The 17,013-nt window shown below is 37.3% G+C and overlaps 1 protein-coding gene across 6 annotated transcripts; it reads right to left on the bottom strand.

Moving 5' to 3' along the window:
• Positions 1–204: 204 nt before the first annotated feature.
• On the bottom strand, positions 205–16,789 carry LOC138318122 (patched domain-containing protein 3-like). Of its 6 annotated transcripts, none has more exons than XM_069260234.1 (6): positions 16,727–16,789; positions 8,218–8,309; positions 5,697–6,579; positions 4,408–5,404; positions 3,758–3,958; positions 205–3,229 (listed from the first exon to the last, which is right to left on the bottom strand). In XM_069260234.1, the coding sequence occupies exons 4-6, from the start codon at positions 5,396–5,398 to the stop codon at positions 1,740–1,742; spliced, it is 2,682 nt and encodes an 893-aa protein (XP_069116335.1). In that variant the 5' UTR covers positions 5,399–5,404; positions 5,697–6,579; positions 8,218–8,309; positions 16,727–16,789; the 3' UTR covers positions 205–1,739. The 6 variants fall into 6 exon arrangements, with proteins under 6 accessions (XP_069116335.1, XP_069116337.1, XP_069116339.1 ...); XM_069260236.1 differs by lacking the exon at positions 16,727–16,789 and adding an exon at positions 16,324–16,691; XM_069260238.1 differs by lacking the exon at positions 16,727–16,789 and adding an exon at positions 15,313–15,453.
• Between the last annotated feature and the right edge of the window lie 224 nt (positions 16,790–17,013).

The following is a 17,013-nucleotide window of genomic DNA, read 5'->3' as shown; positions in this document are numbered from 1 at the left end:
GGTCTAAGGATATTTTTATGCTTTAAAGGCAGATATTGAATTCTTATATATATATAAATTTTATATGACTTTCATGCATTTTCATGTACAACATAAAAAAAATATCAGTTGATATCGATAAAAAAACCACAAAACAAAAACAGAACAAAACAAAACCTCACAAAATACAGTATTTATCTATTAAAAATAAAATGCACGTGCATGCCAAACCCATGTATTTAATGAAAAACCAAAATAGGCATCCATTATGTATAGAGGGAAACAGTCATCGAGACAACGAACAAAACACAACAGTAATATCAAATAGGATAAACTTAACAACAGAAACCTAGTTCAGATTTTGGTTTATCTTTAAAAGAGTTATCTCCCTTCTTATGAATGAGTATAAAAGCGCATGTCACTTTTTAAGTTTTCCTACAAACAAAGATGATTAATAACAAATGTACTTAATTTAGAATTATTTTAAAAGCAAATGAAGTCAACTAACAATACATATTATGTTTCTTCTTCTGTAATGATAACACATCCCAGCTGAAAAACTGTATCTAAAAAATCAACAAACTATATATTTTCATTACAGCATGATATAATAATTCAACACCTATAGCTGGACTATATATTACATTTCATTTACCAAAGAAAAGCAAATTTGTATAAAATATTTAATTTAATACTAAGTTGATATCATATAACACAAGTGCATTAAATTTACGAATTACTATATTTGATAAATTAGTTCTGCGATGATAAATTACTTTTGTAATTCGTAAATTCATCTTCACCAAAATATCATTTTTTCTACATACTGCCTCAGCTTGCTATGTTATGTTTCTGATGGGTTTTTTCCATTGCGATTGAAATGAAATGTATATTTCCTGTCAAATTGGAGTTGATGTCCTATGTATTTGTAAATATGTGATATGCAAAAATTAAACATTAAAAACGGTACATCAGATTATATTATGGCACTAGTGGTTAAACAGCATTTATAATATTAATAATAAAAAACAGGCATAAATACAAGATAGTTCCATCTGCAATATGTTGTGATCTTTTATAATGCATTTTACCAAAGGGTGATTTTCGTAGTCAAATGAATACCACTAGTTGCATGTGCATCCTCCATTATTGTTCGCGATTCGAATTTGTTTTAAAATTGATCCTTACCATTGATATTAAAGAAGAGGAAACCAATAAATCTCTGACATTTAATACTCATGATTATCTTTAGGTTCCTCGCCGCCTAGCTATACATCCGTGTACCATTTAATTCCTTTCCAAACAACACGCGATGCGGTTTAGATAAAATCAATATCACTTTCCTTTTATCTAAACTGAAAAGATTTTTTCTTCATTTTTATCCTATTTTGCCGACTTTGGCATACCTCATAATGAGTTGTATTCGTTTCTACTTTCATTTTATAAACAAAGTAACTTATATTGTTCGAATCTAAACGGGAATAAGATAATAAAATAAAGCAAATTAAATTACTTGTACTGATGATCATGACTAGGTGGTTTAAATGCTGATAGAACAAATTCGATATAGACAGTAAAGGACCAGTTTACAACACAAGTACATTGTACCTGAGATTCAACAGTTTTAGACGTTTCCGTTGTAGCAATTTTTAAACACGTGTGCGATAGAAACTGATTTTGAGTTCATCATGCTGTAGTGTTGGACCCTATTTTGTCTCTGCTCAATATAATGCAAAGAGTTATCTCTCTTCCGACAAAGTCTACACATTGTTTGTACCGTTCGACTTCGAATCATTTGATACTGGAATAAAGACTTTATCCAGTTCTCTTGTTTCGGATTTTTTACCATTAGAATCGGTTTGATGTCCGGACGGCACGCCTGTTGCCTTGCCGTTTATTTCTTTGTGTGTGGGCGTGACAGACGTTACTCCTTCCGTCACAGGTCCCACCAATGAAAACACGAGCGGAAGTAAAAGCAACGCATGCGCCAATCCAAAAACCATAACCAAAAACATGAGCTTGAAAAAACTTCTGAATATATATGACGACGAAAATGCCAAAATTAAGATACCAATGATCGAGGAAAGAGCAGCATTGATGATAGGTCCACCTGCTCGTTCTAATGCATTGTGGACTCTTTCTTTTCGTGTTGTGCCATCTACAGTTATGTAGGCATGGCAAATATGTGCACTGAAGTCTACAGAAAACCCGATACTCATCACAATATCTATCATTGTTATTACACTCAACGTAAGGTCCCAATAGTACATAAAGCCAAACATACCAGCGCTGATCATAACCATGGTAACGGTCACGCACGTGACAAGTAAAGGATGTGGCATGAATACTATGGTAACCACAAACATGGCGGCTATTGCCACCCCGACTGTTGTTAATGTTATCTGAAACACGGAAGCATACTCATCAAAAAATACAAACGGCCATGAAAAACAAACAGCTGGTAAAGGGGAATTGTAAGCCACCTCCCGCATTCGCAACATGATGTTGCCTTGTTGTTCAGATTCGGGTAGATTGTTGGTCAGTACATAAAACCTGGCACCAACAATGCTTGTCTCAGCACTATTAAACACTACGTCATTGGCGTGGTCTGTTCGGGTGGTCAAAAACGTTTTGAGACCAGCTATAAAACTTGTCTCACTCGTATCACTGTATGATCCGGAACTTTTGTAGTCCGTCAACCAGTCGAATGCTACATTGGGATTGATATCAGTGTCTGCTTTTGCAATCGATAACAAATCGGCAATCCGACTTTGTGTGGTAGCATCAGAGTAAACTTGAGTGGATGTGATCGTAAATCCTATGGTGAACTCCTGTGTGAAATGGCCTTCAAGGAGCTTACTGTAGGTATAGAAATAGGAATCCTCTTTAACTAAATTACTAAGAAGCAAGCCTCGTTTGAAATTTGTAATTCCGTAGACTGTTGCCGCTAGATATGCAATGAAAATCACAACTATTGCAGTTTTTCCTGGAATATGTTCCACGATATATTGGAACAGTAGCTTGGGGTACTTCTCCAAAGGACTTTCGTTGTCTTTTCTGTTCTTCGGCGCTTTTCCGCCACAAAGAAAAACATGGTATTTAGATTTTCCTTCCTCTCGTAACTCCTCGCGAGATTTTATTTGACGACATGTTCCGCAGTGTGCACTTCGAGCAACTCGGCGTTCATTGATTACCATGCACGGAACAAAGAAAGTCAGTTGGTTGATATAGCAGAAGATGACAGCAAATCCTAAAGAAAAAGAACGTATTTTTAATGTATGAGTTTGATAACTAATGCCTAAATTATCTATATACTTCCCGCTTAAACTTACTATGTTAAATAGGCAGAAGAAGCGTATTTGAACATGTGAAAAAATGAAATAAATTAAATATTCTATTTGCATTCCTAAGCTCCCTATAGATAGACAGGTGAATATTTTATAAACGAAACAGAAACAAGTGCGTCTTATCTGTAAAGTGAGAGATAACATCAAAACAAAATCAAAATAGCAAACGGAGGGAGTCATCGATTTTGTTGCAATAACAGTTAATGTTGTTTTGTTACACAATATACGACGTTTTAAAAAAACATACTAGTATACTTGTATCATATCTCTAATCAGAAAGTACCGAATATATTTACAATAAAAATTTTTGAAGGAAGGAGTAATCTGCGTACTTATGTTGACAGAGTGCTTTGGTTTGGAGGGGGTTGTCTTCATATTCAGACATTCCAAAATTAGAAAGGAGGAATTTATTTAATTGGAGGGGAACCTACCTGCATATAAGCAGAAGTTCCTCACACTGATGAAAGAGGCAGATGCTCCAATGGCGAACGCCAGAAAGTCGGTCACTGATGTTATGGTTATAGCCACGCCCCCTGTCCTCATTGTCTCTTTGATCCTGTCCTCTATTGATCCACTTAGTGAGCAGTCGGCCAGACAGGACATCAGGATAAACATATCATCCAGACCAATACCTACCAAAGATTGTACAAAAACACGAGGTATTGTTCGTGGAGCGAGGAAGTCATGCCGGAAAGTTACCAAGTCTAAATTTCAAATAGGCCAACGCAAAAACTAAAATTGGATGTGAAGATCAAAAACACATAAATCAAGTGAACTTTGAAAGTTTGTATATATCTTTTTACTTTCAATTGTAAATTGATCATAAAACGTATAACTATATTGGTAGATCAAATTATTTCTATAACACTTTTAATCATAACACACTTCGTTTGTGTTTTGTATTACTTCTTGCAAAAGACGCAAAGGCTTCAAATAATTCAGTTGTAGCAGCCCACTCAAATGTTTAATTTGGTGTTAGGTAGCATAACAGACGCTTCATGCAAACAGTGTACATTATTAATATTCAAGGGATTCTGTGGGCCTTACATCAAACGACTTCCAAGCATCTCTTATTGCTTACCTATGATAAGGAAAGGTAGAGTTCCAACAATACTGACAAACTTAATCCCGATAGCACTGACGAATCCGAATGATCCAAGGACAGCGATGCATGTTGCTAAAACGCCTGCCCGACCAAGATTTTGTCTGTCGGAAACACAGTCTCCACCGGAAGTTGCGATTCCGGCGTAAGTGAGCATCATGGTGATAGTAAGAGCAAAGTACACGATATCTCCGTCGACATTTTTCGCTAATTCATCGTCCAAAGATGAAGATGTTGAATAGGCAATGTCCATTAAGGAGGATGACATTGTGGAAAGAACTTCTAAGTAACTATCTTCCCAAGACTCTGATAGTGCTGATGCTGCTTCTGTGTCCTGCCGGAGATAGAACACCATTCGTACCATCTTAGCGGAAGTGAGGTAGCCACCTGATGATTGCGCACCTCCAAACAATCCACTAAGATATTCAAAATTAAATAGTGGATAGTCTATGGTGTTTGAAGCCATGGCTGTGCGGAAAGCTGAACTAAACACCACGTCACCTTCAACGACACAGTTACCACCCCTTAGGGCACAAACGTTTGACAGACCGACTGTGGTGCTACCACTTGCGATATTAACATTGTCTTTTATATAGTTGTATATCCTTTCAATTTCGTCCACGTATGCTGTTGTAAGAATACTAGAACCATCTTTGGCTTTTAATATAACGTCAGCATACAGATTTTCCTCTGCAATGCTCTTGCTATAGAAGTTGGTACCAGATTTGTCCTCTGTGAAAATGGACTGGACGGTGGCTCGATCTGTCTTAGACTGGCTGTTCTGTGGGGTGTAGAGGGTCTCAGTGTTTGTTTCGGCCTCTATCCGGACCAGACCTATTCCTAACAGGCAGTTGATAACAACACACGCAACAAGCACGTGCCAAGGATACCTTGATACCAGAGATCCATATTTCACGAAGGGCGTTCCTAGCTTATCCTCCCACTTCTTATAAATCCTTGAACATCCCATTTTGGCCTAATATAAATCAAAGAAGACGCTGAGATAAAGTTCAAGATAAAAAACCTGTATAACAAAAACTTCAATAACTAAAATATGTAACTCAACCGTTGTCAACTATAAGATCCTATCCTGCTATCTCAAAGAATCCTCACAAGTTGCTTCTGGATGAAACGCAAGGAAATCAAACCAATAATGTCGTAAGTACAAGAGACATTAAAAACTCATTATTTTGAAATCTATATGAATTGATTGCTTTTTCAGATTGCATAAGCACAACGTCATGGACGATTACTCTGAAATATATTACCTTATATATACCCTCCGTCTACTCAGATGTACTGCCGTTCTCTCCTGATGTCCTACTCAGATGTACTGCCGTTCTCTCCTGATGTCCTACTCAGATGTACTGCTGTTCTCTCCTGATGTCCTACTCAGATGTACTGCTGTTCTCTCCTGATGTCCTACTCAGATGTACTGCCGTTCTCTCCTGTCCTACTCAGATGTACTGCCGTTCTCTCCTGATGTCCTACTCAGATGTACTGATGTTCTCTCCTGATGTCCTACTCAGATGTACTGCCGTTCTCTCCTGAGATCCTACTCAGATGTACTGCCGTTCTCTCCTGTTGTCCTACTCAGATGTACTGATGTTCTCTCCTGATGTCCTACTCAGATGTACTGCTGTTCTCTCCTGATGTCCTACTCAGATGTGCTGCCGTTCTCTCCTGATGTCCTACTCAGATGTACTGTCGTTCTCTCCTGATGTCCTACTCAGATGTACTGCTGTTCTCTCCTGATGTCCTACTCAGGTGTAATGCCGTTCTCTCCTGATGTCCTACTCAGATGTACTGCCGTTCTCTCCTGATGTCCTACTCAGATGTACTGCTGTTCTCTCCTGATGTCCGACTCAGATGTACTGCTGTTCTCTCCTGATGTCCTACTTAGATGTACTGCCGTTCTCTCCTGAGATCCAACTCAGATGTACTGCCGTTCTCTCCTGTTGTCCTACTCAGATGTACTGCCGTTCTCTCCTGCTGTCCTACTCATATGTACTGTTTTTCTCTCCTGCTGTCCTACTCATATGTACTGTTTTTCTCTCCTGATGTCCTACTCATATGTACTGTTTTTCTCTCCTGATGTCCTACTCAGGTGTACTGCTGTTCTCTCTTGATGTCCCCATCCCTGTCCTATTTCTATAAAGTATGAATAATAGAGTTAGCGTTGTTACAAAACAATACAAGATTAATTTACAGTTAATTTACGCCAGGTTATCTCTAGCAATCGATAAACACTGTGCATATAATCTCGGAGCTAATTAGCTTGTAATGGATCAAACATGGATACCAATTAATTTGCTTGGAATCACGATAATACAAAATTAGCTTTAAAGTTTACAATGAAATTATATAACCGACGAGTAATCAAATGCAATATACATTAATATGTATGAATACATTTTTGTATCGTTCATTAATTTCATATCTTTTTTTCCCCCCGAATTACATCCAGGTTTACAATCGAATCATTACATCACAATCAGCTTGCAATATCTAAATCTTATTTATCCTTACCGAATGACCACGATTTTTACAATTCGATATCTATAAAAACGCGATTTCTACGATTCGAAATCTATAGTAACAGGATCACGATTCGATATCTATTTATAAATAGCAACACGATTTTTACGATTAAATAACTATAGCAACCCGAATTTTACGATTCAATATTTAATGCCATAGAAACAGGCATTTACTGCCGCCGCAATGATTTCCGTGACAAAATGGTTTTCAACAATTATCACGTTGTTCTTAAAATTGAAAATTAACAATCATTTTCTGTTCTCTACAGTAATAATGTAGTTACCGTCTGATGAGAATCATCAATGGCAATTAAAGCTTTAAAGGGGTCTGTGCTTTTTTTATGGCACGACCAGCAGCAATGGCCGGGAACGAATTAAAACAATTGTATATTGTGAGACCATGAGTCATGAATGGATTCTAGTCATATAAGCAATACCAATTAGTCACCCGTGCAGAACGCTGAAAAGACTTTGGTTCAAAGCACAAAAGGGGGACTAAATTAGTACACGTGTACTTAACTCACGTGGTTCTGACCACTGTTATCAGTTTAAGTATCTATGAAATATATAGTTGTATAAATGACATAGATTTGTAGACAATCATCATTATACGCGCTAGCATATATATAGTCAGTAGACCATATATTTCATAAAAGACATAGTTTATTCTTACATTTACATGCTTTAAAATTGGTTAGGTTACACTACATTGATTAAATCCATAAAATGAACTGTCATTTTAACGGTGATTATAGTTGCCGTGTCATAGCTCGCCATAAACCACAATAAAACAATAACCAACATAAACGCATATGTGATGATCGACCGTACACACATGTAGTTATGTACTAGTAATCGATATGTCTTCATCTGTCATACATGTATACTGTACAGTGGGCATGCTATGTTGTTCTATCAGTCATTAGTCATCTTTCACATTTTCGTCCTAATTACATATTCCTGCTTTTCTGTAAAATATTATCTTTTTACGGAGATGTTTACCATCGTGAAAACGTGTGCATTGTCAATGACTTCATCAGAATACTAAATGGTCCAGTGATGGTTAATTAAATGCAAAGTAATTTCTGACAGATCATCTTTTTAAAAATCAAACGTGTTTTTCGTTGGGATACATGTATCTATCTTGTCTCGGCCCTCCCTAAGGAGTTTGACTTATGCACATTCAGTAATCCTCACTTACATGACTGTACATATTCATAAAGACTGTGTACCGTGTGAAAATATTTACCCGAGAATGGCGTGTTTGACCATAGCAATTCTTTTGGGAATATTTCGCCAAGTCGCTTGATCTCGCTTGTCTTCACCAGTCCTCTTCTTTAACTAAAATTAATAGAAAGATTATGTCATTCAATTCTTGCATTATAATAAATAACACTTCTGAGCTTACGATTGCCCAAAATCAGTAAACAATGACGTGGATTACCTAAAACGAAATCCCCATATTGTGTCCAAAATGTACACTATATTATAAGTGTTAACAGAGATCTACATTAATAGGCGCTGTACATCCAGTGTCTGCATGGAGATATTAATATGCACTTCCGGATAATGCACAAACGTACATGTACGTACTAGCGTGTACGTACCAGCCTGGTTCACACTATTTATAACTGTGGCTTATATAAGTGTGTGCCCGTTTCGGTCAGTTAACACGTGTTTAGACATCGTTACCCGTGCGGAACGTTCTATAATACACATAATCGATATCGGTACACGTGTGCTAAACCGGAAGGTATTGATCGGCGTTTGGCAGTGGCATTGTAAGTTAGCATATATATATTCATGTTACTGTATAAGATACACGTAAATCATATGTGTGAGTGATGAAAGAAGAATAAGAAGTAAAAATAAAAGATACAGAAAAGGATGCATATGTGACGTCATTTCGTCACTGGCTATATATTGTTACGTGGGTTACTGGCTTCTATAGCACACACAATGCAGCAGCTAGACAACAACCATGTATATCGAACAGCCATGTTTTATTCAACAAGTTACTCAACACAAGCATATCAGTTATACAGTAAGTAGTGCTACTAGTACTTTACACAAGTAAGCGAACCTAACTGATAGATACGTTACATCCCCCTCCTTAAGCATACAGCATAAAATATACTAAATTATTATCTTCTAGATAATCTTTACCATACCAAAGAATATGATATCTAAGAACACAATAGTATATTTATAAATCATAACTGCAAGTTATTAGAAATATACTTCAGCATATAAGTTTAAATTACCAGATAAATGTCTTTGTATTTTTACTGTCTCTAGAACACAATTACAGTTCGTAAATTGTAGAATCACTTAAGCTTGAATGTTCATTTGTTTATCTGTAGCTGATTGAACACAAACTCAAAACTGAATAATTAGAAATAAATTTGTTTCACTGCACTAGATTGTCTGTTGTCTTTCTAACTTAGCATGAAGATGTTTGACTAGAAAACACGAATTATAAGTCTTTTAAACGCGAACACAAAACTTGAATATTTACAAATATACACAGTCTGTCTATAAGAACATCACACATCTAGGCGGGTTGGTGCCTTCACAATCCTTCCAGATCTGGTCACTCTAGGTGCTGGAATAGGAGGTGGTACCACTGGTGATGGTGCTGATGTCACATCCGGTTCCTTGGTGGTCACCACATGTGGTTCCATAGTATGCTCTTTAAACAAACTAGTCTTAGGATTGTCTGAAGCAGAGCGAGACGTAGTTACAGACTTACGCAAGAATTGTTCTGGTTCTGTAGTAGGGTGTACTACCATATCATCCTGTGATAGTTCATACCTAGCAGTAGGTGGTGGTTCTCTAGTTTTACGTAAGTGTTTCCTGTTTCGTCTGTACTCTCGACCATCCTCCGTACGCACATTATATGAGCGAATATCACACTGATTCTCAACAACTGCCTTCTCCCATTGCTTATGATGTCCATGTGGCTTAATACGGACTGTGTCACCACATTTCAAAGATGGAAGTTCCTTTGAACCTCTGTCAAAGTAGTAAGCTTGTTTAGCCTTATTACGCACTAGCTGATCTCGTACGTTATGTGGAACTTGAGGCTCCAATAGCTGGGAGGCTGTAGGTAGCTGTGTTTTTGTTCTCCTGCTGAACAATCGTTGAACTGGAGAGCTGTTTGTACCTTCTGAAGGTGTGTTTCTCCAGTTTAATAAAGCCAAATATGGATCTCCTTCATCCGCGATGGTTTTAGTCATTATACGTTTTGCCGTATGGACTGCCTTCTCCACTTTTCCATTTGACTGAGGATAAAGCGGGGAGCTGGTTAGGTGCTCAAAACCATATTTCTCTGCGAACATGCTGAATTCAGCTGATCCAAATGGTTGTCCATTATCAGTCATGACAGAATCTGGTATGCCATGTCTTGCCAGGTGAGGTTTTAACTTTCCAATGACTTCTCTCGCAGTTTTATCATGAAGACGATCAACCTCAAAATAGTTGGAAAAATAGTCAACAGTGATAAGAAAATCTCGTTGATTAAGCGTGAAGATATCTATTCCTATCTTTTGCCATGGTCTGTTTGTGATTTCGTGACTAATCAAAGGTTCCTTTTGCTGAGAAGCTCCATGAGAATTACAAATATCACATTTGTTTACAAACTGTTCAATATCATTGTACATTCCTGGCCAGTACAAACATTCGCGTATCCGACGAATACAACCTTGGATACCGATATGGGAATGCGAGGTTTCAATGAGATCCATCCTCTCAGATTCAGGAACGACAACTCTATCGCCCTTGTAGATAAGCCCATTTTGAACAGTTAATTCATCTCGAAACGTGAAGTATGTATGCAAGTACTTTGGTACTTGGTCTCGCTGATCTGGCCATCCTCTCAGAATCACTGTCTTAAGTTCTCGTAGAACATCATCCTGTTCAGTGTAAGCTCTTAGCCGCTTGTACCTAGTTTCTGTGATAGGGAGGATCACATTCACATATTCCAATTGCTCCTCTGTTACTGATCTGGAATTTTCAATGTAAGCTCGACTAAGCGTGTCAGCCATGTACAGTTGCGTCCCAGGTGTATATACAACTTCAATATCAAACTTCTGAAGTCTGAGAAGCATACGTTGCAAACGTTTTGGAGCAGAGAGAAGATTCTTGCGACAAATTATCTCTAAAGGTTTGTGATCAGATTCTACAACAACTTTCCTACCATATGTATAGGTTTCAAACTTTTCCATTCCAAACACAACAGCTAATAGTTCTTTTTCTATTTGTGCATATCTTTCTTCTGTCTGTGTAAGTGCACGCGATGCATAGCATACAGGGTGTCCTTCCTGTAACAAACATGCTCCCAATCCAGTTTGTGAAGCATCACATTGCAAGACAGTGTCTTTAGTAGGGTCAAAATAGCTAAGTACAGGTGCGTTGGTTAGAAGATGTTTTACCTCCTCAAATGCCTGATCATGTTCCTCATTCCATATGAACTCTACATCCTGTTTGATGAGCTGACGTAGTGGTGTAGTAATACTCGACATCACTGCGAATTTCTGTACGAAATTGACCATACCTAACAGTCGTTTAACTTCAGATTTTGATGTAGGTGTTTTCATTTCAGTGATAGCTCTGGTTCGTTCCGGATCCAATTCCAATCCATTTCTCGTAATGTTATGTCCCATATATGTCACAACTGGTCCTTCTCAACTTTAATTTCTCCTTGTTGAGTTTAATGTTCTTTTCCACACATCTCTGTAGAAATGCACGAAGGTTAGCCTCGTGATCCACCAAAGCTTCCTCATCTGTATCTCCAGATCCATATATCAAAATGTCATCATGTATAGCTTTAACACCTTTCAAGCCTTCTAAGCTCTCATCAATACGACGTTGAAACTCTTCCGGAGCAGGTGAGATTCCGAATGGCATTCGTTTCCATTTAAAACGCCCCCATGGTGTACCAAATGTTGTGAGTACGCTACTCTCCTCATCCAAAGACACGTGCCAAAATCCATTTTTAGCATCCGCTACAGTAAATATTTTTGCCTTACTTAGTTCTGGCAATACGTCATCAAGGGTTGGCATAGTGTAGTTATTTCTCTTCAAAGCCTTATTCAGGGGTTTAGGATCTATACAAAGTCTGATCTTCCCAGATGGCTTGGTCACAACAACCATAGAAGAGATCCAGTCCGTTGGAGTTTTCACCGCTTCTATCACATCCTTACTAATAAGACGTTCCAACTCTTCCTTTACTTTAGGTTTCACAGAAATAGGAAGTTTCCTGACTGGTAACTTCACTGGAGTTACGGAATTATCTGTTTCCAAATGTAGTTTCCCTTCTAGTGAACCTTCTCCTTTGAAAACACCCATTTTCTCCATGTCTGTTAGAGTTATTTCCCTTGTTTCAACAATGTTTATTGTTTCAGTCTCAGCTGTTTTCTCCTGTATGTTTTCAGTTTGTACTCTGATCAAGTCCATTCTTTGAATGTCTGAAGATCCTAAGATAGGGTGTACATCTCCCTTTACAATGACAAACTCCACATCATAAGCCTGGTTTGTCCTAGGATTTTTCACTGTTAGAGTTCTCTTCCCTATGGGTTTACTTTCACTCTTGTTGAACATAATTAGTCTCTTGTTGGTGTGTTGTAACTTCAAGAACTTTCTGTCATAGCATGCACGAGCATACACACTAGCTGGTAATACATTTACAGAAGACCCACAATCTAATTGAAAGTCAATGTTTTTCTTGTGGACTTTCATAACTGCGTTTATACGTTTTGAACCTAAGGAATTTACCTCTTCAACAGAAAACATGAATTCTTCATCTTCAGATGTATCACTGATGTTGTGAACATTTTGTTTTCTCTGTTTTCCTTTACTAGCTATAGGTTTCCCTTTGGTGTTTTCCTTTCTTTTATGTCTGATGTCTGTTCTGCATTTTTTTTCAAAATGTCCAGTCTTTCCACACTTGTGACATCTTTTACCAACAGCTGGGCATACTTGTTTGTTTCTCTCATGTCTGAGGCCACAAAAGTTACAGTCTATTTCATGATCAGTTTTCCTATCTGAGGGTTTGAACTTCTTCTTAACAAAATGCACTTCCTCTGTGCCTTGTATTTCCTTCATCTGTACAGTTGTTTTCTCATACGTACGACAGATGTCTATACATTTCTTCAAATCAAGTTTTCTTTCCTGTAGAAGTTTCTTTCTTGTATTGTTGTCTACTAGTCCCATAACAATTCTGTCTCTGATAAGTTCGTTTTCCAACGCTCCGTATTTACATGATTTTGCTAATGATCTTAAGGCAGCAACATACTCATCAATGGTTTCTCCTTTAGCCTGATCTCTTTTGTTGAACATGAAACGCTCATAAATTTCGTTGGTTTGGCCAATGCAGAATACTTTGAATTTCTCCAGGACTTTGTCTATATCCTTCTTATCAACATCTGTATCGAAGGTGAGGCCGTCATATATTTCTAACGCTTCGGAACCGATACATGTTAACAACGTTGCTGTTCTGAGTTCTTTTGGCTTACTCTGTAGGCCTGTAGCCACTTCATAATTTTCCCAAACACGTTCGAACTTTTTCCAATTGACAGACAGGTTTCCCTTCATGTCTAACTTTGTAGGGAACGGCAAATTGGAAGGAACATGTACCAACATGGGTTGAACTTGTACTTGGGGTGGAGTACTCATGATGATTAAATGTGATAAACAGTTAGTTATCCTCACGTAAATCACTCATCACATAAATTGGCTACACTGGTAAAATGGCGGGAACCGCATGGTCAAAGCATGTTTACACCTCGTCTGGGAAAAAAAGTTCATTTTCTTGCCCGTTTGCGTAAATTTTCATAATTTCAATGAATGTTTGTGAATTTCAATCTTCTTACCACTCATTGAACCGCTTCTGACACCATGTTACGTGGGTTAATGGCTTCTATAGCACACACAATGCAGCAGCTAGACAACAACCATGTATATCGAACAGCCATGTTTTATTCAACAAGTTACTCAACACAAGCATATCAGTTATACAGTAAGTAGTGCTACTAGTACTTTACACAAGTAAGCGAACCTAACTGATAGATACGTTACATCAGACAGGAAGTGGTCTCTAGTCAAATCTAAGACGTACAATAGTCAAGTGTTCGGCCTATTGTAAAATTAATATCATTTGTACTAAATCTTCCAAATAATTTCAGTAAACGGAAATAAAAATTTGAACAATAGAATTGGTATTGGATTTTGTGTGTGTTTTGTGTGTGTGTGATTTTTAGTGTGCTTTAGAAATAAAAAAAATGTTCTCAAATTTTGACAGCTCTTCTTTGTTTCATCCAGTGAAGAATGGAATCATATTCTACATGTGTATATCTTTAGTTGAATTTTATACTTACCAACAAAGCAAAACATCGAAAAAGTGACAGATCCCCTTTGATGAAACTTATATCTACATGTACTGGTAAGACTCTGATTCACTCCGTCAGATCAGAATACCGGTTCGAGAAATTTGTTTTCTGTTCTACCCCACTGTATTATTTGACACATGCAAAAGAAACTAAGAAGTGATGTAATGGGAATAATTCACGTACCATGTGATATCTGATAAGGTTTGTGAGGGACTATTGTTTCAATGGGTGATGGAATGACGTTAAAAGATTATATCCCTCGCTAACGTCATTTTAGCGGGAAGATTACAGGTATCACATGGTGCATAGATTATTCCCATTAATCTGACAATGTCTTCGCTCCATTGCCACGAAACTAACTACCTTCAAAAGTTTAGAATGACAATGTGTAAATTTATAGAGGTTACACAACGAGTGCTTGTTAGATGTAGAATTTATTCCACACGAGTGAGTTATGTTTAAAAGTTACAAAAGACGCGAGCTTTAGCGAGTGTCCTTTGCAACTTTAAAAGAATAACTCACTCATGTGGAATAAATTCTACATCTAACAACCACTCGTTGTGTGACCTGTTTCGACCACAATTACATCCACTTTTGGTCGATAGAAATACGACGAGGATAATGTATAACGTGTATTTGCCGAGATATGCAAATGAGATATATATAAACATTTGGCAATAAAATATGTTTAAATCAAATCAAGTTATATAGTGATATTTTTTTATTATTATATTTTCATCAGCAAAAAGGCACTAATTAATATTCAAAAGTTATATTTTGATACAGAATCCATGTCATTCTTCTAATTAGTAACAACTTCAGGATAAAATAGTTCTCATTTGCCGTCACATTTAGTTTAATTTTTCAAAGCTGCTTAAGCAATATAACACTCATTGTCGGACTATATTTTCAAAAAGCAAGCGCACGGCAGAACCGTATTAATCTTCCAAACTCACCAGTAACATCGATCCTTTTCCGTCAAAACGAATTACACAGATTATTATACAAATAATTTCACACATAAAAATATCACATTTTGACACATTAGTATACTGTACGCTTTCCAGCAGCAGTTTTTGTTGTCAAGCGGCAATCCCAACATAGCATGACGTCACTCGATTATTGATGACGTCGTTAACAAAAGTTGACATGTCACTGAGGTTTGGTTTGGTTTGTTTAGTTTTACGTCCTATTAACAGCTAGGGTCATATAAGGACGTGCCAGGTTTGTTGGTGGAGGAAAACCGGAGTACCCGGAGAAAAACCACCGGCCAGCGGTCAGTACCTGGCAACTGCCCCACATAGGATTCGAACCAGCATCCCAGAGGTGGAGGGTTTGTGGTAATATGTCGGGACATCTTAACCACTCGGGCACCGCGGCCCCGTGTCACTGAGGAATAAGTAGTTCGGTCAAAGTTCACCGTGTCGCGTAGAGTTTATACAACGTGTGGTATATAACTAAATTGTTGATCAACAGCTGCATTGTTTATTTGGTAGAGTTGAATGACAGCTGCCTATATTGTAGTAGAAACATGGGTATGCATGTATCACAGCCAAATACAGCTTAATTATAAAATTATGATTAAAACCAGGGCGTCTTTGTTATGCTAAAGACATAAGCAAATATCCCTGTCATATCTGATATGATTAAAAAAAATATGCAAATGCCTGTGATTAGATCAAATCCCAAGTCTGCTTTTTACTCGACCATATATAATGTATATAGTAAATATATGTTTAATGTAATGAAACACTACGTTTAATGTGATCGACTGCATTTGAAGTTGAAATCATATATATCCTGGCAATCCTTTTTAGAATAGATTAACTACTTCTATATCAATCTGTAATACATTTGCATAACATATGCCTTGTATTTTGTCTCTAATTTTTTTTCCTAATCAGTGTTTTAAATCACGACGAATGATTAGTATACAGTCAAAACATACTCTCGAACCACCACGTTACCTTGGAGTGGGAATCCCGCATAATCTTTCAACATTATGAATTCTTGGTCCGTTAAATCCACCAAAACACAATACAACACTATTCATTTTCCACATTTTCTTCAAATTATTATCAGCAAAAGACATTGATCATGTTAATCGCTTAAGCCTTCGATCGATACTCTGTGTGATCACAGTTGTATTTTAAGTGAGTGGAATGTACATGTCTATATATAGACAGAAGCCATTCCAGTATTGACCAGTGTTTTACAGTTTACACACTAGAGATATATAGTACTCTGCCACTGTCAAGACTTAATCTTTTAATCAAACCATTGGACCAGTTAAATCCCAACAGAAGCGTATAACTAACATACATGTGTATCGATTAAGCTCCAAACCAGACTCTCTCAATACCGTTTTACCTTGTTCCAAGGAGCTGTTCCTGCTGTATTACGGAAGTCTGCTTACGTCACCACTGATAATTACCTTTTTCATTGTCTGACATACATGTACTTTAGTCATTACCGGCACTATTTCATACACAACCCTATTGTGCATTTTGAAGGGGGACCTGCACATTTCACAGGTGTCGATTTCATGAACTTATATGTATGGGCCCTTACCACGCGTTTACAGTTGTCAACAAAGAAACATCTAGATATTGTTTTCCCAAACCATGTTGGAGACAAAAATTATGAATTTGTACATT

Source organism: Argopecten irradians, chromosome 3 (genome assembly GCF_041381155.1).
Source record: "Argopecten irradians isolate NY chromosome 3, Ai_NY, whole genome shotgun sequence".
NCBI lineage: Eukaryota > Metazoa > Mollusca > Bivalvia > Pectinida > Pectinidae > Argopecten > Argopecten irradians.
Note: the sequence above shows the minus strand (reverse complement) of the source record. Positions and strands in the feature narration are given on the sequence as shown.